At 32.0% G+C, this 24,872-nt stretch overlaps 2 protein-coding genes and 1 long non-coding RNA gene across 3 annotated transcripts; all 3 read right to left on the reverse strand.

Moving 5' to 3' along the window:
* Nucleotides 1-2,072: 2,072 nt before the first annotated feature.
* On the reverse strand, nt 2,073-2,761 carry LOC125580748. Its single transcript, XR_007318493.1, has 2 exons — nt 2,455-2,761; nt 2,073-2,349 (listed from the first exon to the last, which is right to left on the reverse strand). It is a non-coding gene; the product is annotated as an uncharacterized LOC125580748 (long non-coding RNA).
* An 811-nt stretch (nt 2,762-3,572) lies between these two features.
* LOC111201953 (cyclin-A2-4-like) lies at nt 3,573-5,292 on the reverse strand. Its single transcript, XM_048743865.1, has 8 exons — nt 5,095-5,292; nt 4,823-4,978; nt 4,662-4,757; nt 4,454-4,587; nt 4,203-4,355; nt 3,948-4,134; nt 3,720-3,854; nt 3,573-3,626 (listed from the first exon to the last, which is right to left on the reverse strand). Exons 1-8 carry the CDS (start codon nt 5,290-5,292, stop codon nt 3,573-3,575), a joined length of 1,113 nt encoding a protein of 370 aa, XP_048599822.1.
* Nucleotides 5,293-15,486: 10,194 nt separating this feature from the next.
* On the reverse strand, nt 15,487-20,207 carry LOC111202344 (membralin-like protein At1g60995). Its single transcript, XM_048745801.1, has 15 exons — nt 19,906-20,207; nt 19,535-19,597; nt 19,298-19,406; nt 19,019-19,215; nt 18,524-18,605; nt 18,148-18,209; nt 17,887-17,981; nt 17,699-17,778; nt 17,244-17,327; nt 16,937-17,053; nt 16,756-16,841; nt 16,551-16,657; nt 16,359-16,450; nt 16,201-16,277; nt 15,487-16,126 (listed from the first exon to the last, which is right to left on the reverse strand). Exons 1-15 carry the CDS (start codon nt 20,056-20,058, stop codon nt 15,662-15,664), a joined length of 1,869 nt encoding a protein of 622 aa, XP_048601758.1. The 5' UTR covers nt 20,059-20,207; the 3' UTR covers nt 15,487-15,661.
* Nucleotides 20,208-24,872: the final 4,665 nt, after the last annotated feature.

Below are 24,872 nucleotides of genomic sequence, written 5' to 3' on the forward strand. Positions count from 1 at the left end.
TCAATTTCTAGCAAGTCTCAGCAATACTATTTCTATGTGCTCATAATATTATGGTTTATCAAGACTAGCAAAAACGGATTCAATTAATCATGCAATTAGGGTTTAACAATCAATGAATTTTAGCAAGACTAGTAAAAAGATTTATTAATCACTCAATTAGTTTCAAGGCTGATTTTAGCAATACTAGAATATAGATTTCAAGCATGAATTTCAATGAATCAGTTTCAAGGCTGATTGGTATTTAGCATAAACCATGTGTAAATAATTTATCTAGTATCCGAATTTATCAAACCTCAAAACATATAATCTGATCAATCAATTTAATCGAACTTAGCATACAATCTTAAACCTCAAGACATTAGATTTTATCATGAATCTATCAACCTAGCATACCGATTCTCAATTCTCAAAGACATCCAAATAAGATCAATATAACCTATCATACGGATTATTTAGGGTTTCTATTTAAAACATATCAGATTACAAAACTATCATTCCTAGCAGATGATATTAAACCTCAAGAATCACGCAATCAGATCATTCGGATTTTAACAAGTAAACCTCAATCAATCTATCAACCTATCGGATTATATAAGCAAAGCAAGCTAGCAACCTATCGGATTCAATCAATGTTTTAACAGGCTGGTCGGTTTAAACAATTTTAAATCAGATGAACAATTAACCAAGCAGGATGAGAAAATAAATCTATCAATTTAACGGTCAAACAATTCTAGCAACATAGCATCAGATTCAATCAGATTTAAAACCTCAATGATCAAAACCGAAAATAGTTTTGATTTCAAAATATTCGATTAGGGTTTTAATATGTGATTTGATAATTATAGTATAATTAATTCTGATACTTATATTATTTAGGGTTTATAGATATAGGGTTAGAGTTTATCGGATTTTAACTTGTAAAAATCGATTTGGGGTTTTAATCATGTAGGAACATGATTTAGGGTTTGGGGTATCGAACTTTTAGAGCTTCGATTTACTCAATTAGGATTTTTGATCTATTACCCTATGGTTTTGATTCATAAAGATTAGGGTTTTAGGGTTTCATTCTTTATCAATCAATCTATGTTCGATTATGGGTTCTTAGGTTTTGAATTACCTTTTAACCTTAGATGATTGTTGAATCGGACCACCAAAGGAGTTGAGCCGCGAGCTGGACACGAACGGGACACGAGCTGGAATGGATCGAGTCGCTTCTATCGGGTCGCAGACGTCCTTTGTTGCTTGATCGGGAACGCCTTGATCGTCGGACGCGAGCTGTCTGATGTTGTCGCGAACGAGGAAGATGTCGCGTGCTGGAGCTGCTCTCAGGTCGCGAACGTCTGAGATAGGATCAGGAACGCCTTGGGCTGAAGCTGATCGGGGACGCGAGCTGGAACAGATGCGGGAACAAGAGACGCGATCGTGGTTTAGGGTTCGTCGGATCGCCGGCTAGGGTTAGGGTTTTAGGGTTTTTCGAATTGGGTATTAGCTTAGGGATTTAGAGTTTCGTGCTGATAACGTGTTGTGAAAGTAATGAAAAAGTTTATCCTTATTCATAACATAGAGGTTCCTTATATAAGAGATTACACCGTCGTAGATAAATGGAAATATTACAAATCATAATCTCTTGGTTATGGTCATCCACAATCTAGTTCATAACAAGTTAAGTGTTTTCTAAATACTTTTTAAACATAAAATATATACATATTCAAACTATTATTTTATGTTTTAAAAAACATTTAGAAAATATTAAACTTTAGTTTTTATGAATTAATTTTCATAGATAATATATTATTATATAAAAAATTAATTCATTTTCTAACCTGCGGTTCACCCGCGGTCGATCCAGTGTCCGGATCGGGTTTAAAAATATTGTAGAAGATAGAAAAAATTATACATCCCTTACAATTAAAATAATCTCGGTTTGGTAGAACCAAATAAGTCTACCGGTTACTGGATATGAGAATCCAGACCCTGGAAAGACTACTATATAGATTCTTAGATAAACTAAAAATAATTATAATTAAAAATAAAATAATTGAAAATTAAACTAAAATTGTTTTATAATTAAAAATACAATTAATTTTATTTATAAATTAAATTTAGTTTACAATAAATTGAATTTTGGTTTACATTGTTTACTATTACAAATTGGTTTATTAACTAACCCTAACTAAACCTAATACAGCCACTAAACCATGTTCTTCTTCAGTCTCTGCCGCACTCGCATCTCCGCCGCACGACCAGGCCTTACCTCCTCCGTCGTCAAGCTTCTTCTACCATTCCTCCGACAAGCTCCTATAGCGTCTATTCTCTCTCCGCCTCCGGATCTGTTCTCTCCATCTCAACCTTGTGAAAAGAACAATCCAAAGTAAAAAACTTAGTAATACCTTCAAAAGATGTCTCAAGGATTCATCACCATCACGAAGTAGAACAACCATTTATATATGTTACCTGAGAACTTTTGGCTTCAGATTTAAATATTGATAGATTAGAATCCTGAAGCATCTCAATCTCCAGCCAAAAGAAGAAAAAGTTCAACACTTTAAAGTATGTTCCATTGCGATAAGCGCACAGCTAAAGGTTAAGAGGAAGTGAAGGACCTTCTGCATCTCAGGCCTGGAAACGAATGACTCGGATACATTGACAATTACAAAAAAAAAAAAAAAAAAAAAAAGACTCCAGCGCCGGTCTGTCACACCATCGCCGCACCACGCTTAACCGGAGACGCCGGTCTGCCTCACCACTACTTCTCCTTCCTGTTTTTTTTTCAAAGGCTTGCTTTATTATTTATTAATTAGTCTATTATTATTTGTTTTTAGTAGTTTACCATTAATCTGATTTATAATTCATTTCTAAATGTGTATGTTTGATTTAAAAGTTTTAAATTTAGATTTTATGGTTTGTACAAAAAGTTATGATTAAGAGTAAAGTTTAGTTTTGTGATTTAAGATTTGAAGGTTATATTTAGTGTATTGAATATATAGTTTATGTTTAAAGTTAGGATTTATGATATAGAGTTTGATTAAATATTAAAGATTAAATATTTGTGTTTAAGATTAAGAAAATTAAAATTTTGAGTTTAATTTTAAGATTTGAAGATATTAGAGTTTTAAAGGTTGTCTATAGAGTTTATGGTTTAAACTATGTTTAGGGTTTATTGGTTTAAATAGTTTTCTTAGCATTAGAAAAATGCTATTATATACATTTGATAGCATTACTCAAAACGGTTTAAATAATGTATTTGGTGCTTAAGTTTAATTTTTTAGTAAGTATTGGCGAAATTAGTAATTTTATTTTCCTGTTCATTTAAATTTTAAAATAACATTAATTAAATAATATTTTAGGTTTCATTCTGTTATAGCGTTTATCTAACGCTATTATATAGTACGAAAATTTCTAAGTCATCTATGATAGCGTTCGGTAAAACGTGTTATAACAATCTGCTATCAATGTAGATTTTTTTTGCAGTGACAGATGAACGAGGAAAAGGGATGGTCCAGACCACCGGTTTCTAAGTTGCAAACGCATCGGCTAGGAGAAGAACCACTCTGTTTGTGTTTAGTCTCTATTCAGAATAGCCCGTCAGGTATCTCCGGAGAAGACAAAACCCCCACTGATTTGAACTGTTGTAATAAAAAAGATGTAAAGTAACGTAAACCAAACCAAACCGACCAAACTAGAAAGTGAGATTTAACTTGAATCTTTTTTTTGTTTACCTTCTCTTGCTTATACTTCATGCGTATAGAAGCTAAGGTGCACCCTTTGGTGTTAAGCTGTAGATCTTGCAAGGCGTGAACAGATGCTTTGAGGTCTGAGGCTTTCAACGTTGTGTAATGCTCAAGAGTTGGATTCTAAACCCAATAAAATGAAAGAATAAAAGCTGTGTGAGGTTCAAAATTCAAGATTCAAGATTTGTCTTAACAAAAACCAAAGAGAGAACAGACCCAAGGGTGGCTTGATTGGTTCAGTGTCCACTTAGCTAGGAAAACAGCTGAAGCAGCGATAACCGAAGGAAGAAACTTCAAGAACTTATAGTCTATTAATGTCAGTTCCATGAGATAGTTCGCCAGAAACTCTATCTCGACACTTGGTTTCTGCATATCAGAAGCATGAGCTGCCCGGAGAAATCTCCTGCAAAAAAGAATGGAAACATAGAATCACCAAAAAGACTAGAACATCTGAAGTGTTTTCACATTTACCTGAGGAATGTTTTTGAAGTGGGTGTGTAAATCTGAAAGCTAAAATGCATCAGTACTTGTCTCTCCATCTCCAAGACCTGATCCTTTATGAAAGTGTTATCAGTGATGAAGCAGAACTCCTCAATGCGTGGCACAAATTTCTCCTCGTATTTTCTTTACAACATTTCAAGAACACACCAAACTCATTTTTAGATGTTGCCTTCCTTACCAGCATTGTGTGATTTTTAGGGGGGAAGAGATTATAAACTTACGAAGCAATGAACATACAAGTGACGCCGAGCAATTGAAGCCTCTGTCTTTCAATGTAGTTTCCATGGAGAAACCAATCTATGAGATATACTGTGAGATAGAGTGTGTCAGGTACAAGTTTGTATTCCTCTGAGACCTGAAATTTTTTTTGTAACAAGACTTTAAATCGTAGCAAAATATATATAAAAAAAAAGGATGTAAAAGACTAACCTCGACAAGCCAATCAACTAGTATTCCTCTCATTGTATGAGTCAGATCTCTTTGTATCCTTTCCATATAATCAGGAAATGGTCTGCGTTGAAGCTGCTAGGCGTAGACAAGTATTTAGGAATCAGATGCCTCAAATGCAGCATTATAAGATATTTTATTACCTCGGCAACACGCAGATTGTAGTAGATTTCAGGTGCATAAAGGCTACAAAGTAGAGGATCTTTGTTATCTGAATCAATGTCAATGACTTGCAGAATACTTGCCACAGTGGATACATCAGAAGATGCTACCTTCTCTATCTGCTTGATGTTCTCCAACTACATGGACAGTAGTAACAAGAGTTGTTATCAGAAGCATACTATTGTCATCATTATTTGATATAAACTAGGAGTGTAAGAAGCAAGCAATATTGTGTGTGCTTAACAACATGAACCTTAGCTGAAATCTCCTTTGTGATATCTTTAAGAACAGCTCGCTTCTTAGGTGCATTGGCTTTCTTCTCATCCAAGGATGCTCTCTTTGTGTTTGCTCTAACGACATGTCCTAGACTCTGTGTTGTAACATCCACTTCTGAAGCAGTATGGGCATGGAGCGGTATGGCGTTGCCAGAAACAGCATTCTCTTTGTTCATGATTGAAACGCTTTGAGATGATTCAGTTTCCAACCCCTTCTCAGTACCACATCATCATCATGAGATCTGTGGAATTCAAAGTCAATGGTTAAAAAAAGCTTATAGTTTAAGACAGAACTTAGAGATCAATGTCCAGCTAAAACACAGGCAACCTAGTATCTATGCAGATGAAAAGAGATTTATATTCAGCTTATATACAGAGGTGCCTATATAGAGATTTAAACATGGACAGGGTTTGTTTGATATAGAAAGAACCAATGTTTTTATTTAAGTACTTCCAATTAAACTCGCTGATTAATTTGATGATTCCATGAAATAAGGGACAAAGAATGATCTAACAAAAAGGCTTACAGTTTAAGACAGAACTTAGAGATCAATGTCCAACTAAGCACAGTCTCTGTTTTTAGAAAGACAATGTTTCTATTTATGTATTTCCAACTAAACTCGTTGACTAATTTGATGATTCCATGAAATAAGGGAAAACAAATGATCTAACAAATGTATAGTTTCATTTATGGTAAAAACAATATTCCATTAGTTTTTCCGATTTTTAAATTTAGAATGCATTTAATTTCTTACCTTTTCTAAAATGAAAATATATTAATTACCCAGTCAAATAATTCAATCAATAATTAAATTTTGAAAAATACAAATGGTTATAAACATTAAAATTAATAAATTTTAAATTATAAACTAAAATCATCATCTAACTGAAACAAACTAAAACTTATAATACATTATTTAATAAAAACAGTGGAAATATTGATTAGTTTATAAGAAATCATTTCAGAGAAACTGTAGTCCCAGGAAAAAATAAGTTAATACGATTATTCTTTAAAAAAAGTAATATTTAATTATGAGACAATGGGTGTGATTGATTGAAGCTGTAGCTTTCTATTTTTTGTTCTAAGATTTAAGCTTTAAAGTTTTAGATTTCGCTTTAGTTTATTTTGCTGTAAAAATTTTTTCAGAGCACTAAATAAAAGCTCTAGAGAAAGTGCTTTAATTTCTAAAGCTAACATATTTTTTATTTTAATGTTTTGGCTTTGGATTCAATTTTAAAAATAAAAACATGATTGCTTTTAAAAATGAATGTAGAAATTAAATGTCTGTCTACAGCTTCCGAAATAAAAGCATGATTGCTTTAAAAATGGCTGTAGAAATTAAAAAGGCTGTCCACAGCTTCTAAAGACGATACCAATCACTTTAAGTTGAAATTTTTTATGATCTTGTTTAACTTTTTTCTTATAACAAGATACAAATTGTTATGAAAAAAAAGTTAAACCATTGATCATGAAAAATTTCAACGTGAGACTTTTAAAATTTTTAATAATTTATAGCCGTTTAAAAAAATTTAAAATACAACATCTAAGAAAAAAACTAATATATAATTATTATGATTGTTTAATTTCTTAATAATATAAAATGTTAAAAAATGATGTAGGATACGAAAATTGTTATCAAATATTTTTTTATTGAAATTCATTAATTTTCATATATATGTTAATCATATTAGGTAGTTCCATTGATTTTATTTAAGGAAAGAATGAGGATATTTATTGTATACTACTAATAAATTTGATTGTTAGTTTAATAGAAAATATAATCTATGTTTATATGGACAAACCTAATTTTTTAAAAAAATTCTAAAATTCATTTTAGTAATGACATGTTGCAACCTAAAATGTTGTAAAGATATGTCCATGCAAAACTTAGACATTTTCTTAACTTATTTATACAAAATTGATTTGTCTTCTTGAATGGAATTCGTTTGGAATTATTTTTCAAGTATTTGTAAATGTCTTACCTAATACTCATATCTAATACTCAGGTATTGTATATACAGATTTATTTTCTAACTAGTCATTTACAATCCATTATATATAAGTTGAGAAGCATTCTAACATTTAACCTATATCATGTATCAACACTAGATTGGTTCTTAAAATTCTAAGAGAAAAATGTTGGTCCATCTAAACATATACTATATTTCTCATTTATTAACCATAAAGTTAATCATTAATGTACACATAAACATTCTTCATTCTTTTCTTAAATAAAAACTACAGTATTACCTAATAAAATTTTGATAACAGTTTTTGTATCATGTATAATTTTTGTTTAATTTTATATTAGTAGAATTAAATAAACAATACATTAACCATATAAAAAACATTTAGATTTTCCATATAAGTTATATTTTGAATTATTTTTAAATAACTATAAATTACCAAAACTGTTAAAATTTTCACACTTAAAAATTATGATCAATAGTTTAAAAGTTTTGTTGTAACAAGATTAAAATGATTATAAAACCATATGAGTAGGAAGACTCAATTGATATATATTCATACTAATATATATATATATATATATTTAATATTCGTTTAACTTAAACTATATACCATATAAAATATATGAACATTTTAATTTCAAAATTTTAATTTAAAAAATATTGACAACTTAATATTTTAATTTTAAAAATTGCATTGAATTTTTAAAATTATTATAAAATTATTACAACTATTAAAAGGCCCACATTGAAAATTTTATTATCAACAGTTAAAATTATTGTTATAAAACTATGCAAATAATCATAAAACCATATGAATACGAAGTCTTATTTAGTAGATATCTATATTAAAATATATTATATCTATGTCGATATCATTTAAATTATATACCATATAAATATATATAAATTATTGTTTTTATTTATTTACCACAAGATGATTGCAAGTAAAAAAGAGTAATTGTTTTGATTTATGTGTTTGCGCATATTTAATTATATACGTAATAACTAATAGCTTTTTAATTATTTAATAAATATTTATTATTATATAATATTTAAAAGAACCTAAAATAAGTTGTAGTACGCAAAACTAATTTGTATACACAATGCTCATCCCACATAAGACGCAGATTTTAAACCTAGTATCAATATAATTATTTGCGAACTGATTTTTCGCATTCGATCTCTCACGTTAAAAGTTAGAGCGTCTAAAGTTTATGTTACCCTTAATGAATAATTATAAATTTTTTTATTTAATTCAATATATATAAATAAACAAAACTTAGTTGAAAAGATAAATGGAAAAATGTTTGAAAAAAAAGTAAAAGATAATTCAATGTATTTATTTTATATTTATCTACATGTTTCTTTTTATGCTTGAATTTTTATAATTAGTATTATATACAAGAATAATTATATTTATCATTATACTAAAAATTTAAAATAGGTTAGAATATTAGATATATTATTATACTAGAATATTAAAAATATGTTTAGAAGAATGGTAATAATATTATTTAATTTTCTTACATTAGAGTAATTCTAAATAAAGATGCATTTCTCTCCAATGTATTTCTCTATGTTTGCCTCTAAGAAGAAATATTTTCAAAATATTCGTTTTTTATTTAACAAAAAAAGTACCTTATATTTATAAAAATTGGAAATTAAACCTATTCACGTTTAATTTTCACAAGGATTTCATAGAGTTATAACGTTTTTTAAACTATATTTTTTTGAAAGACTATTATGTAAAAATGTGATTCTTTTTTATATAAAAAATGTATCTCTCTAAAACATATTTGTTTTAGTTATAATTATTAAAGTTTTAACATAAAAGAAAAATTATGACTCTATAATGAAAGAATACTATTGCCTCTATATTTAGAGGAAAAAATAGTAATATCTATTTTTGAAGAAGAAAAAGATGACGTAGAGAATATTTTTCTATATTATAAGTTTATGACGTTTATAGATGAACATAACAAAGGGTTGGAGATGTTTTTATCTCATACACTACATATTTTAATGTTTTGGTTGTCAAATTGTCGTTCTATTCGAATCTTTATTCAGTTATTATAAAAGGTATTTTACATTATAATTATACATATATCAATAGTTTTATTTACTTTCATTAATGTAATATGCAAAGTTGAGTTCTATTTAATATTTTGTGTTTTTGATTTATGTTGGGATTTTTTAGGTTTTCATAACTCCAAAAATATGATTTAGTAACATCATTATATATTAGTAATAACATATTTATTTATTTATTAGATAATTTATTGTAAATAAATATAATACAAACTAGCTAAAATAACAACGCATTTAGAAAAAAATAAACAAAATAATTTTACTATCCTATACTAATATATATTTCCAGTCAATAAAAGTTAAAAATCAAAGAAGAGAAAAATTCATAAAAGAAATAGTATAAATTTGATGTTTGATTTAAAGTTATTGGTTTATAAATTAATAATACACTAGATTTCGACTTGCGCTTTCAAAGCGCGAGATACTTTTTTGGTGAAAACTTTATTAATCACATTTTCTCTTTATCTAAAGTAGGCCATGGCATAAAATATGTAACCTGAAGTTCGAACCAAACCCAAACCAACAAACCTAATTCGTACTCTGAAATATAAGAAATACCAAAAGAATGTTGTACAGTGGTTCAAAACATATTCGGGCCCGAAGTGCTATTAGACAAACTCAAACAGATAACTCGAAAAACCAAAATATCCGAATAAAATCCAGAAAACCGTTTCGGATATTCAAATTAATCACAAATATAAATATTTGAAGCATAAATATGTACTTCATATATTCCATTCTATATTACTTTGAAATGATATCTAAAAATTAGTATTAAAATTTTAATTAATTACTCTAAATATCTATTTCTCTATAAATAAGTATTTACAATCCGAATTCAAACGTTGGATGGTTACTTTATGAGTTTTACGATGTGATACAAATTAGAATCAAAAACGATGTGTTATATCCGAACCCGATCCGTACTTACAAATTTACCAGAATTAGACATAGGATGTAAATTAGAACCAAAATTCAAAATACCGAACCCGTATCCCAACGGGTACATAGACTCCCAAGCCTAACTTAAAATGTGTTTTCTGTTTTGTTAGTTAATTTTATATTTGATAAATATTTTACCTGTTTGTTGGAATAACCCGTAAAACTATACTCGTAAAAATATTAATAATAACATGTTCCATCATATCATTAAATATTAATATTAGCTAACTATATATATATATGTATCTAATTTTAATACTCTTATCTATAAGAGTTATATTATTATGCATTTGGTGAGGATTTTGAAGAATTTATTTCTTGCATTTGGACTAATGTAAAATTGTATATATACGAATTAGTAGGCATATATAATTTTTTTATTAATAAATAAATATAATTGATTAGTTACTTAAATTTGGTGTTAATATAAATTGAATTTATTATTTTTAAAATTAATTGATCAGTTATTTATTACTTAATTTTAGGTTAGAATTTATATTGAATAATAATTAAGTTATACATAAGTAGAAATAGTAGTTAAATATAATGGTTTGACATAGACTATTTGTAAGTAGATAAAAATGTTTGTGTTTTAATAGTATTGATGTACTAATTACGTATCTTGCATATGCGGGCAAAACATCTAGTCATGTTTAAGATAGTTAACTATTAGTTTTCTGTTAATTTATTGGAGGTAGATAGATATCTATATAAATAAAGGGGACTTTTCTTTCTTTTTAGGCTTTCACATCAAGTGGGGGCAATTAAAGACACGTGTCATTAAAATCTCTCTTATTAGGCTTCAATATTTGAGTTTTTGCTTTACACTTGCGTATGGGCTTCAGAAAACAATTCAAACCCATTTTAAATTAAGTTTCCTCGCCTTCTCGCCTAAGACCATCTACAACAATAGATTCACTATTAGAGTTCTAAATCAATTTTTTTAATGAAAATAATTTAACTAAAAAATTTTGATACTTGTTTAATTTTAGTCACTCCAATGGTAGAACCAATTAAAAGTTCTAAATTTCAAAAATTTGAAAATTTGTAATAAGAGATTTGATTACTTGCATCACACTCTATAATAAAAAAATATAATTATTGAATTACATAAAATTTAAATTAACTTGACATAAAAACATATAACATATACAAAGAACATTTTTTTTAAATACCATCTCTCACAAAATGACACATGTCATTTAGAAGTGGATCCAAAACCTCCAATTGTAGAACCATATCTATCTAAATTATGTCTTTTTGATTTAAAGTTAATCACATAAATACTTAGATACATCATTTAGAAGTGTCTTAGATACTCCTTTGGACATGCTCTAAGACCCTGGTATTTTATCAGACGAAATTTCCAGAAAACTTAAACGTTTATTACTTCTCTTTAACGTCTCCTCCTTGCATTGATACGTTCTTTACTCCCAACTTCTGCGTGATTAACCCACTTTTCCCACTCTGCATCATTCAATTGACTTCATCGATGAAGCTTCGAGTACAAATATCCCATCTTCCAGCGATGAACAACACAACTTTGACTTAGCGGTTCGGCGTAAATCGGCATGACGTCCCTCTCGCAGGTTATGTATCAGAGCCTTCTTTTTTATCTGTTTAGAGTTGGAAGATGATTATTTTGTTTCTTTTTTTTGTTCTTGGTTTCATAGATGTTTCTAGATAAGCAAGCCATGAAGACAATTCTTCTAGAAATTCCTTCCCTTGCCAGATAGGTTAGCCAATTTACGGATATGTATCTCTGCTGGTGTCTCTGTTTTCTAAAAAAAAATTGTTATTGATGTTATCTGAGCATGAAGCATTTTGGTATCATAATGCCTTTGCTAAAAAAAAAAAAACACAGTTGGTATTATAGAGTATTTGTTTCAGTATGCTATTGTATATACTTTAGCCTTTTAAATCTGAAGTTTGTGATATTTGCAGACTTCAACTGCTGCCAGCTACTGGGAATTTGTGAGAGTGAAATAAGCAGAGCTAAAGCACTTCTTAAGATTCAGTGGCAGACACTTATCATGTCTAGAAGGAACTCCCATGGAGTTTCAACGCATCTTGGAACTCAAAGTGATTTTAATTCCCAAATTCTATAATAACCAATTAGCTTGAAGGCAGAGTCCTATCTACAATATCATCTATTTGAAAGTCATGTTACATTCTCACGTGACTGAGTCTAGATAAAAAAGACCATGGCACCATCTTTAACACATAGATATGTATATATAAATATTTGGATTGCCGGACACTAACTCTGAAACATTTTGTGGTGTTGATGCAGGGTCTTAATAAAGCTGATCAGCAGATCATACTTAATGATTTCAACAAGTATGACCCAGGGTTGACATAGCCCTCTGTTTCAGGGGCAATGCCACAAGTGGTTCCAATTTACCTGCATTGCTGCTGGTAATCACTAATCCGGGTACGACAGATGGGTTTATAGCAAACAGCAAGGATGTGTTAACGAGGGAGCAGCTCTTGGCAGAGGAGCTGCAACCTCTGGCTTTAATAAGTTCATTGAACTTACTGAAGCAGCCAAAGACCTCAAAGATGGAAGTTTATCACAGTGAATGCTTAACTCATTCTCTCTCTCTCTCTCTCCTTTAATAGGACAAACAAGCATTCTTCACCAGGCTTAAACAAGTCTCATCAGCGACTGCAGTAGGAGCTTGAAAGCTCCATCTCTTGAGTTTCCGGAGTACATCAAACAGAGAGGATATGATCTCCATGATGTTCAAGCATATTTGAAGGTTTTTTTCCATTGTCAATGATATGTGTTTTTGTGTGTGTCAAAACCCTTATTCAAACCCTAATTCCTGTAACACATATATTCATTGTATATGCTATAAAGACGCCGGCTTTAGTGATATGATATCATATGACTGTATTTTGATCAGGTGATGTAATGAATCTAATGTTTGGAAACAGAGTATTAATATTTTTTACCATAGTTTTTTTCTTTTGAAAGAAAAAGAAGAATTTATCTCCGACTTATCCAAAGTGAGTATCTTTCATTCTTTTCTTTTTTTTTGTCAAGAACTTTCACTCTCTTTTTAGAAACATAAATGTTTGATAACGTTCGAAGCTGTGTCTATTCATTCTTTTTGGTTATTTAACAAAGCTTATATATCAAATAGATGCAGGAGGACTACGAGGACATTGTTGGAAGAAGGAAGGCGAAGCTGGAGAGAAATGCGCCGGTGAACAAAAATGGAAACTTTTCATTGCAACAAGAATAACTCAATAACAAAATTTATTTTGAAAAAAAAATCGTGTCTGCCTCGTCAATAATAAGATGTTCATTTTTCGTTTCCAGCAGTCTTGATGTTATGTGTATTTTAAATATTGTTTAATCTTAGTTTCTATTACCTTGAGTGTTTTTCGTTAACAATGTAAACAGAATTTCGTTCACTCAAGTTTGTTTTCTCCCACATTGTTTTTTCAGAAAATAACTTGATAGTAATCCAAATGTTATTGTATTTGGCGTTTTAAAAGAGTAGATTTCGATGGGACTGTGTTTGGTGCAACCGGATATGTGACTGCAGATTGGTGTTTACGCTATGGTTGTGCTTCCTCTTAATCTAAATTGGGCATTACTTGATGTAAATGATGGTTGATCCATTGTCAAGTCCAGTTCTATCTCAAATACAAAATAAGATTGAAAATGTATCTTTTGCTAGAAAATTTAAAGCTTATGTTCCAAACAGAGTAAATAGATAAATGATCTACTCGCCAGATAGCATAAGGAATAAGTAAGCATGTTATTGATTCAGAATCCTATTTATTTATGTTTCTTTCTCAATGAGTCGGCAAATTCATTGAGCTAAGTTAGACAAGGTGGCGAATACAATGGAGATGGCCGTGAAAGGTGGAGTCATCCTACCAAGTCGGCCCGGTCTGAGTACAAGTTCTAGGAAGTATTAGGAATTATACAATGAGGGGAAATGTGATGTATATTGGTGTTGTCTCTATCTCCTCCCAATTAAATTAAATTGTATAGATTAATTTTAATTATTAAGAAAATTTAAATATTGATTCTAAGACGTATGTGTAAAATTCCAACGCATTAAGGAAATGAACATTATTATATGTATTACAGCTGGAGATAAACTATAAAACAAATGATTATATATGAATATGTAATCAATTTATTTTTATAGTACTAAGAAATAAAAATTAATTTTATGTTATTATAATGGTCTAATCAGCTGAATAAAAATAATATAATTAGATAATTTGATTGATAATTTACGTCTTTGTCATTTCAGAATTATTATAAAAGATTCCCTCAACTAATATATCAGATAAATTTCTAACTTAGCAAAATGACATCAATTACAAGTAAAGAAAAATTACAGCATGATGCAATCTTCATAAGTGTTACACAATAATTTTTAGAACAAAATTATTTATCTTCTTTTTGTCTCAAAGTATAAATGATTTTTTTTATAAAACTTTTAAGAATGTTTTAGACATTACACATTCTACCATAATGAGTTGAGTTTGCAAAAATATCATTTTTAGACTTAATGGGTCCACCTTAACAAATAATAAAATTTAGCAATTCAGATTTTACTTATAAAATTTTAGCATAATTAGTCACTGGTAATACCAATTCAATATCGCTATCTTCATTATAATTCAAAAAATGAATTCAAATCATCAACTATCAAGCATTATAAAAAACTTATTAAAATCAAAGAAAATATCATTGCATGTGCTAGCTACTCTTTGAGGGGAAACATAATATCACGAAATCATCAACAGTTTTAGTCAAGACCGCTCAAATCAAACGGGCGTACAAAAATATAAACATCAACATTTTGACAAACCATCTACTAGAATTACTAACAAAATACAATGAACTAATGATGAGATGTCTTTCGAGCTGGTAACACATGTGCTTATTACACACGTTTAAATTCAAATTAGTCTATAAAATAGAACTTCAAATGCCGTTCCTTCCATATACTGTCCACATGGTACTTAACAGAGTATACATATGTTCTCTAAATAAAACATCTACTTTACTTTATGTTTAAATTTCAATTAAATTAACTTTGTTACGAATATCGGTTTTTTATTCTACTTTTATCGAATCGATTAGTCACAACCACTTATGATATTCCACTTTGAACTAATCAACTTAAAAAAAACAAAGTAATACTCCCTAACCACTATCAAATGAATATCATTCTCTTTCAACATATTTTCATATTCATATTTTTGAAATATTTTTTTACTGAAACCGTAAAATGAATTGTAAGATAAAACATACGAACCCGGCGCTATCCTCCGGAATACCACTAGTTTTAATCATAGTTTTATGCTGTCAATAACTAGTTGCGGATCGCAAATACTAAGCATAAAAGCTCATTTTCTCCAAAACAGTGTCATAAATTCTTTACCAACCGTTTTACCATTTCTCTATCAAGCCTCTCTGTTTGTATCCCAAATGTTTGTTTCTCTGGCCACTGACTGAACAGAAAACCAGAACAAAAAAAACGATATACAGCAAACAAAGGAATATATTTAAAGAGTATCATGATGAGGGTTCGGAGGGGAAGTATCTGCGAACACTTGAGCTTCATCTTCATCTCTCACATCCCTAAACATCGAGAGAAACGAGTTAAATCCTTCTGAGGAAGCACCGCCTAAAATCCGTAGTAACATCGAGCTGAACGAGCTCATAGCGCCTGCGTGCGGATTAGGCTCTACAGGAATGGCGTTTGCTGTGTTCACTTCTTGCGGTTGATTTTGCATTTGATTCTCGTCTCCTGCATCCGCTACTGCTGCTGCTGCTGCTGGAGATCTTGATTCTGTGTTTTGGTTTGGGGTTGGGTTGTTTGGACCAGACGGAGCTCGGTTTCTTGTTGTTCTGTTCAGCCTTGTGATGTGAAGAGTTGACGCTAGGATTGTTGAGGAAGTGATGTGGAAGTCTGGATGTTGGTGAAGATGCGACTGTCGGCTTTGAAGGAACCTCTCAAGTGCCGGTACCTGCAGACTTTTGTGGTTTAGTATTTAGATAAAGAAAGAACTTTCCACTGAGAGCTATTGGGATCAAAGTTTACCTCAAAACGGTTCCAGAAATACAAAATCAAGTGTTGCATGAATGCAGCGGTTGTCATTAGCGCTAGATAAGAAAAACCTGTTGAGAAAGTTAAGCAGTAGGAGACATTTAGAACGTGACGTCTCTGAAAAATATAGACAGTAGTTAATCAGTCCTTACCATATGCATACGAGAAGAAATAAATGTGGAACACCAAGAAGTAGAGCAAAAAGAAACGCGGGAAGAACTTCATCGATATTGGTGTCCTAACACTACAACATTTGAAACATAGGACTTTTGTTAATTATCAGTTAAGGAACAAACTTTTAATTGGTTGCAAGGGAGCTAACTGAGGCAAAAGAAAGACCAAACCTTATCAGGGTGAATAATTCGCATAGCCAGACAAGAACTAGGACCATGAAAGCTAATAGCTGATCGTCGTAAAACTCAAACAGGAAGAAGAGAATCCCAATCATTATCTGCAATTTCAAATGATTATATTATGTCAGATTGTCAGTCACGAGAGAATACTCTGAAATGTTGTAATACAAAACGAACCAGGGATGTGTATGCATACCGGTACAAAGACGAGGGATTCAATCACGTGCACAAAGATCAACTGAAACGTTGGTAACCGATGCTGAGCATGGTGTTGAAGCTGCACTGCAAAAAATTGATATCCAAACAAAGATAAATTTTGAGAAGCAAAGATGGGAAACCACCGGCTAGGTGGCTAGTGAAACAGAAGAAAGACAAACCTGTGAACTTCAACATGCGAGTTTGTGTCTCTCGCAAAGTGAATGACACAGACATTGTGGTTGTGAAAAACACAAACAGAGACATCATAAGGACACCACATTTTGTCACCAAGTAATCTGCATAAGCCCGGAATAATGATATTACTTAAGCAAATGGTTATACTGATCTAAAGAGAAAGTTGCAAGAGCTACTAACGCCGCCTTAACCAGATCTTCCAATCCAACATGATGCTCACACTAAAGAGATTTGAGAGATTCAAGGTAAACTTTTTAACATATGTTGTTCATGATACAGAACATGACATACCTCCAAATTGCGAAGAACCTTCAGAAAGTTCTTGGGAGTAACTAAGATTGTAAAACTCTCTTGTCTGAAAGTTGTACATGTAACCTGTAATGGGTGAAGTTCGCAGTTATATGAGGTGAAATCTCCAGCTTTCACAATAGCATATAGATAAAAATAATCAAACGGACATGCGCAGGCGGTAATGACAGTGACAGTGATTATTTTACATTATGCATTTTCATGCATTTCCTAGATGATAATTAAGGTATCAATAAAATATAAACAGAGAGTCTCTTGTTAGAGTATGCTAAACTTCCAGATGGAAATAGGTTGCACACAAGCTACAAAAGCAAGGAATCACAGGCCTAGAAGGATGCAGATATATAACTTCGCTCTGCCTAATTGCAAAATGAAGAGACCCACGATTAATGAAACTTGCATGGGCTCTATCAACCAGACAAACAGCTAATACCTACCTTGACCAGCAGAGTTCTGCAAGCTATTCATTATAATTGTATCATATCCTACAACTCTGTTTATAGTAAGTTGCTGCCACCTGCAAAAGCAATTTAATTTTAATTTTACGAAGCTCATCATCAGTATCCAGCCTATCCAATTAAATTTTAATTGTTTCCATAACGAGGGGCAATAACATGAGTATTACCTGTTGCCAAAGCAGGGATGCCGTGCTGATATGCTTACATTTGCAGTGTGAATGTTATGCCGTGACTTTGCTTCATCAGGCAGCAAAAAGTAACCCTATATGGAAATAGGGCAAAGCAACTGTAAGATCGAACCAGAATTTCAACTGAAGAGTTCCTCATTTTTTAAATCTTCCTTAACAAAATAGTTTATTCTAGGGTATAAGATGCTCATGGATCTTCCGCTAGTCAGCTTTGAATTCTTAACAGAGAACAATCTTTACCTTTTCCATAGTATATAGATATGTTGGCTCAAACTCTTGAGTTCTTCTCTCAAGCCATTGAACTGTCACAAACAATCGACAAACAAATTAATTTCAAACATACCACAGCAGTAAGTGCATACATCTTCCCACCCAAAACAGACCAAAAGTCCAACTTGTGTGATTTTCCTCTTCTAATCCCTAAACCTCATAAATGAAAATTGAAACTTTTGGTACTTTGCCTATCTGGAACAAGAAATGTTAACAATGTAATGTTTGCATTCAGATTCAATTTTTCATTTGTAGAAAGGCTCATCATTGTCTGATGGGTTCATTAGATATGAAGAACAAAACCACTATAGATATATAATAGAGATTCTATTGAGAAGGCTTTTACCTGCATAGTAGTTGACCTTATCCATATACAGCACATGAAACAATTTGGGCAAATTAAGATTCAGCGGTATGGCAATAACGTTCTGCATTTAAAATTTTGAAGACCAAAATAATTTGTTTAGTCAAAGACAAAAAAAAACTCAACAGATCATAAAGTACTGTGCCACCAAAATATAGATATCTTTAAAGAGCCAAATTCCGTAACTAGACCTAAGTTCATTTTCCTCACAAAACAAAGGGAGGCAGTAATGAAAAAATTCCACACCCTAACAATTGAGCCACTTAAATCTTCCAGTAGCATATATTTCCGAGCAAAAGAATCATGATAATTGTTGCCAAGAATATTCAACAGAAACCTCGCAGAGGAGAGAAAACGCTTATATATAACAGCCGTAAGCAAGAAGATATAAGTCATATTTTGAGAAACAAAAGCAAAAGAAACAAAGAGGAACTAATTATTCGGGGATATTCTAAGTCAGTTAAAGAGACAACTCACCCATATTTTTCTAACACCTCTGAGGAACCGTGCTGTATGCAGCAAAACGAAAGATATGCGCCTATAAAACTTTTTGGGAAAGCGAAGAATAGCTGCTCTGACAGTCTCTTTTGCAGACACGGAGAAACTAGTCCGGGGATCTTCCTTGTCATTTTTGAAAAATGTATCATCAGCATTCTCTTCAGTAGCACAGCTTTCTACATGATTTAAAAAAGAAGCAGCATCAGCCCCTATCTAAACCAACTCAACCAGAGTCTACTCCTGAAGATAAAGAATCACCTTGATCATTCTTTGAGACTTGTTCTAAGTTGTCAGCTGAAGCTTCGACTTGAGGAACATGAGCAGCGGTACTTTCATCAGTACGTGACCACAACCCCGCGCTTGTTATCTATACAACAACACAGATAAGTTAGTGCCATATATGTTGTAGAGAGAACTAAGGATGAAGACAAATTTATCAACTAAACGGGTGCCAGGAAAATAAAGCAAACTCGCATCAGAGGTTACATTACATACCTTGATTTGTAAAAGCTCTGCTTCAGATAACTCTACTCCAGTCAGCTCACTTGAACAACCAGGCTTAAAATTGAAGTGTGCCACAAAGAAATCAAAATGTGAATTTGTATTCTATCTATTTGCCGTAAACATAAGGAAATCAGAAATGTATCTTGGGGCGGATTCTATGACCTTAGAGAAGGATATAACACTAGTCTCCAAATCAAAATACCTTCTATCAATATTTATAGGCTTAAGCTCCACAATTAACATAAAAGTCTGATCAAACGAGAAAAAAAAATGATACAAACTCTAATTTCAGACTTATTAAAGTTCAGATCTTTTACAAATGAAAAGTAAAAACAAAAAGAGAGAGAGAGTGAATAGAGTACCTGCTGAACATAGTTGGCGTGCATAACGACGAGGATGGAGAACAAAGTGATGGCGACGAAGAGGAATGTATACTCTAACAAAGCCCTAATCCTTGGATTTAAGATCTGTGAAAACCTCTCCTGAACCCTTATAAACGTCTGCTCCGGATCCATCTTCGATCTTCTTCTTCTTCAAATTGCCTGCTTCAACGAAACGAGTGCGTCGACATCGATTTCGATTTCGATTTTGCTCCGCTGCGACGACGATGATCGTTTAATAAATTGATCAAAGTTTAATTTAAGATTAAAGATTGAAAGCACAGAGAATGACTTTTATAAGTTGACCAAAAGCAAAATTATATAATTAAATATTCCTTCGCATATTATCTTGTATAGGTTCCGGCCAGTGTTTTGAAACCCGACCCGAACCCGCGGAAACCGGTAAATCCGGCAACCCAGAAAAAATTCGGTTTGGGTTTCGTGCAAAACTCAATATTTAGAAACCCGCAAAAACCCACAAAAATCCAGTAAAACCCGGAACCCGATACCGGTTGAACCACTGGTTGAACCAATAAATAACTTTTACTTCTTTTTTTAATTTTTAATTATGTTTTTAGATTATGTTTTATATTCTAAATTTCTAATTAAGAAGTTATATACTGACAAAAAAAGTTAGGTTTTTTCTTTTCAGTTTTATATTTGTGATTTTTATATTTTAATGAAGATTTCACTATGTCACTTGGAGAAAATAAAATGAACGATGGTAAAAAGAACCAAAACTAGTTGATGTGATTTGGATTTGGTGTTAGTTTATTTCCGTTATTGATAATTTATTATAATGATTTTTTACTTTTGGTTTATTTGGTATTTGAAATTTAATTTATTATTCACATTAAACATTTAAATATTTATAAATTTTATGTCTTGATTTTTTTAGATGTCATAACTCTTATCTTGTTAGACAAAATTATAAATAGTCTAAACTATTTTTTGATATTTTGTATATCAAATGTAAATAAAAATATAGAAATTAAAGTTAAGTATTTTCTAAATGTTATTAAACATAAAAATATACATATCCAAAATATTATTTTTTGTTTATAAAAACATTTAGAAAATATTAAACTTTAGTTTATATATTTTTATTTACATAGCTGATATATTATTATATAATAAAATTAATTCATTTATTACCCCGCGGTTCAACCGCGGTCGACCCAGTGACCCAGCGACCCGGTAAATCATCCGGTTTAGTGTTCGGGTCGGGTTTAAAAACATTGGTTTCAATAGTGGCAGTAGTATGGGTTTGGTATTTTGTTATAGGGAAATAAATTGAATTTTTTACTCTCTACCAGACATTATGACTTTGGAATTATACATTGGGATATTTGTTCCAGAGGCACACTATCTCTATGTGCAATGTCCTATATACCCTCAACTTTATCTAAGACTAACACTAACTAGAAAGAACTAACTGAGTATTCTAACTAAGTCCAAAAGTCTCTTTATTAAATAACTCAAAAATCTATTTTTTTTTTAATTTCAAAATTTTTAAAAAATATATATAGTTTTATTAAATAGTTATTAAATTTTTGTACTTTGGCTTTTATTTATTCTTATTATGCTTCTCTCAGTTGCACAAACCCTAAAATCGTGATTTTTTTTCCTTTTTCTTCATCAAATCGCAATTCACTCTCCTTCTTCTTCATCAAATCGAAGAAACCATCAATCCTTACTCCTTCTCGCTCGCCTCCTTCTTCTCTAACTTTTCTTATTCCTTCGCCTATCTCCATTTTCATATGTTTTTCGTAACCCCTTTTCAGACCTTTTCGCTACACTAATCCGTAAGCTCAAGAAGGACAGTTTCAGACTTCAAAGATTCCCACTATCACTACAATTGGTGGCATTTCGTGTCATACCACAGCTGCTCTCTTATATCCCGGCTCCAACTGACACTTATGGACCTGGAAGATCGTCATCTACCACAACATCCCTCCATCTATTCCAAAGACATCTTCCGCATGGAATTTCCCCCGATGTAAGTCAATAGTTTCTCTTAAATCTTAACAGTTTCCTATACAAAACACTTCTTTATTTAAATATTTTTTGCTTGCAGCTTCAAGTTACACCGATTATTCCCATCGAAAACCAATCACAGCCAAGCTAGGGAGTGTGGCCAAATGATCCCAAAGAAGACTGTGTCATTTACTTGGAACAGTTGATAGATGACCAACACTCTTTCAACAAAGCAATGTGGCCAGGTGGAGTTACATCGGAGCCTTTCAATGTGGCGCCCAAAGCTCGGGGTAAACGAGTTGGGAATAAGGAGTATGTTAGTATTAAACAATCACTCAAACCTAAACCGGCCAAGAACAAAAAGACATCTGTCAGGAAGCAAAAGCGTATAAGTTCCTACTTCACACGTTCTAATCCAACCAGCCTCACCAATGAACAGCTCACGGAGATGGTGATCCAACTACAAACGGGGATGAAGCAGCTGACCAACTAATCAAATAGAAGAAGAAACGATCTCATGGTAGGCAATCATCTTTTCACACACTAATAACGAGAAGATATTAGGTCCTGAAGTACCTTATATTAGTGCTATCGGTGGGCTGTTATATCTTGTAAACTGTACCAGACCTGATATTGCTTTTGCTACTAACCTACTAGCAAGATATAGTTCTGCTCCTACTTGCAAGCACTGGGACAGAATGAAGCCTGCATTCCGTTACCTCCAAGGTACAGTTGATTTAGGGTTAATTTATTTTAGAAAACCCGAGTTTGGTATGGTTGGTTTTGCAGATGCTGGATACTTATCAGATCCTCATAAGGCTCGATCGCAAACCGGCTATGTTTTTACGATTGGTAGAACCGCGATCTCTTGGCGGTCCCAGAAACAAACTCTGGTTGCAACTTCTTCAAATCATGCAGAAACTAATGTGCTTTTGATCTCACTCAAATTACCCTAAGGAGTGAATTACTCTCTCAAATAAGAGGTTCAGTTGTAGTACTTAGGGATCGAATTCTCAGGGAACTAGGGAACCTAATAAATCTAATTAAGTTGATTAAGCTAGGTTGATTGTGATTAAATGTAAAAGATAGGTTTGTGAGAAAGTTAATTGCTCGATTGATTGATTGGGGTTTTGGTACTTAGATGAAAGTAGCTAGAATTAGGGTTTTTATTCAGGTAATCAAGATTATAATCCTACAGATGCCTAATAAGTTGTATGCATGATATTATAGAGCTCAACACTTAATAACAAACCATTAGGCTCTCGCTTTCTAGGTTTGTCTATTGACCAGTGTCGATCGATTATTCTATAGGAATATCGATAGATACACTTGTTGAAACCTCGACCGATTATTCTATTGGAATATCGATCGACGCTTTTGGTCAAGCATTAATGCGCGGGTTGAATGTACTCACTAAGCTTCCTAGATCAGCTCTCGCCTTACTCTAGCAATCTTAGCTCAGTTAGGATGGATTTAGGGTGAGATGCAAGCTATCGCTTATGTCAACAACTCCTAGGGCAAGTTCTAGATATCTAATCTAGAATCATGCATCAATGAAAATCCTAAAGATGAATATCAAAACTTAGAAATCTATAGTTGGGGCTAATCTCTCATAACCTATTTAAACTCTAAATCTAACAAAGAGAGCTACTCAGACATGGCTAAGCAATTCATAACAGCAATAAGGTATAAAAACTGCATAGATAAATAGATAGATATCAATGGAGTTTCAATCGCAAATCTCTTTGGATCTTCTCTACAATCTACTAAAAATCCTAGAAAACCTTTAGCTGTGAAAATAGTAAAACAAGAAAGCACATTTTACCTCTAACATGTTGGCAAAACTTATATAATTAGGTTAAAACTTGTTAGGGGTAATCTTGTAAATTGGTGAAGACTTGGGCTCTAAGTCGGCTGAGACCAAACGGGCTTTCTGCGCGCTTCGCTGTGGATCGATGTCAAGATGTGAACATCGATCGATTATTCATCTTCAATGTCGACTGATGGTCGTGCTCGATGGTCATCTCAGGTGCTTACTCCAAATATCTCCAAAATGCTCCAAAATCATCACTTTCTTCCAAATCACTCCTGATCCTATATAATAAATAAACTCTATATTATAATAAATAGTAATTAAAACACTTATAAACCATGGGCAAAAGTGGGTCAAATCCATGGTCTATCAACTCCCCCAGACTTACCGTTTTGCTCGTCCTCAAGCAAAACACACATGCAGTCTCTATAAAAGAGTTTGAAAACAGTAGAGACTCAAAAATTTTAAAACTTAGAATCAACACCTTAGAAAGTCCTAATCTCAGAAGCACACTATACCATATCCTAGTCTACCAACCAAGTTCATCTAGTCAACAACTTAGCAAATCATGTCTGACAATCCCCTCTACCAACCTCCATTCTTGCATAAATTAAAAGTGTAGGCTTTACCTTGGGGGTATCAATCACAAGATGCAAAGATGTTCAAACAAGTATCTGGACTTGCAGGTAAACAATAGTTCATATCCTCTCTCTCTACTAATTTCTCCCCTAGTCAAAATCTGCTCTATTGCGAGATTATTGACCAGGGTTGGACAGGCTTCCATGAATCAAGCTTTAATGGTTTTAACCACCAAATCCTGTTTACTTCTTTTTGACCTATATCCTAGGATTATTTGTGGATCAAGTCTTAATGGTTTTAGCCACCAAGTCATGTTTTAATCCTTTACCTATAGAATTCTTATGAAGCAAACCTTAATGGTTGTAACCACAAATTCTTGTTCGAACCTCCTAATTTTTTTCTATTTCTAACTTTATTATATATATATATATATTTTAAGCTATATCTATAATTATATCTCTATATTTCGAAAATAGAGAGAGACATGGTGATAAATCTACACAAGGCTTTACCTTCCATACTTGTTTGAAGAATCCGATCCCATGTATACCAAGCCCCAATACAAGCAGAATTGAGCTCA

The sequence above is a fragment of the Brassica napus genome, chromosome C1 (assembly GCF_020379485.1).
Source record: "Brassica napus cultivar Da-Ae chromosome C1, Da-Ae, whole genome shotgun sequence".
Taxonomy (NCBI): Eukaryota; Viridiplantae; Streptophyta; class Magnoliopsida; order Brassicales; family Brassicaceae; genus Brassica; species Brassica napus.

Bases quoted from the DNA above. Each gene is read 5' to 3' on its own strand.
- LOC111201953 (XM_048743865.1), bottom strand. From the start codon at position 5,292: ATGAACAAAGAGAATGCTGTTTCTGGCAACGCCATACCGCTCCATGCC. The intron at 4,758-4,822 runs GTAATAAAATAT...GTCTACGCCTAG, and splicing joins ACAATCTGCGTGTTGCCGAG to CAGCTTCAACGCAGACCATT. The intron at 3,855-3,947 runs GTCTGTTCTCTC...TATTGGGTTTAG, and splicing joins ACCAATCAAGCCACCCTTGG to AATCCAACTCTTGAGCATTA.
- LOC111202344 (XM_048745801.1), bottom strand. From the start codon at position 20,058: ATGGATCCGGAGCAGACGTTTATAAGGGTTCAGGAGAGGTTTTCACAG. The intron at 19,598-19,905 runs GTACTCTATTCA...TTCAATTTTAAG, and splicing joins ACGCCAACTATGTTCAGCAG to CCTGGTTGTTCAAGTGAGCT. The intron at 16,451-16,550 runs GTTTGGTCTTTC...CAAATGTTGTAG, and splicing joins GAATTATTCACCCTGATAAG to TGTTAGGACACCAATATCGA.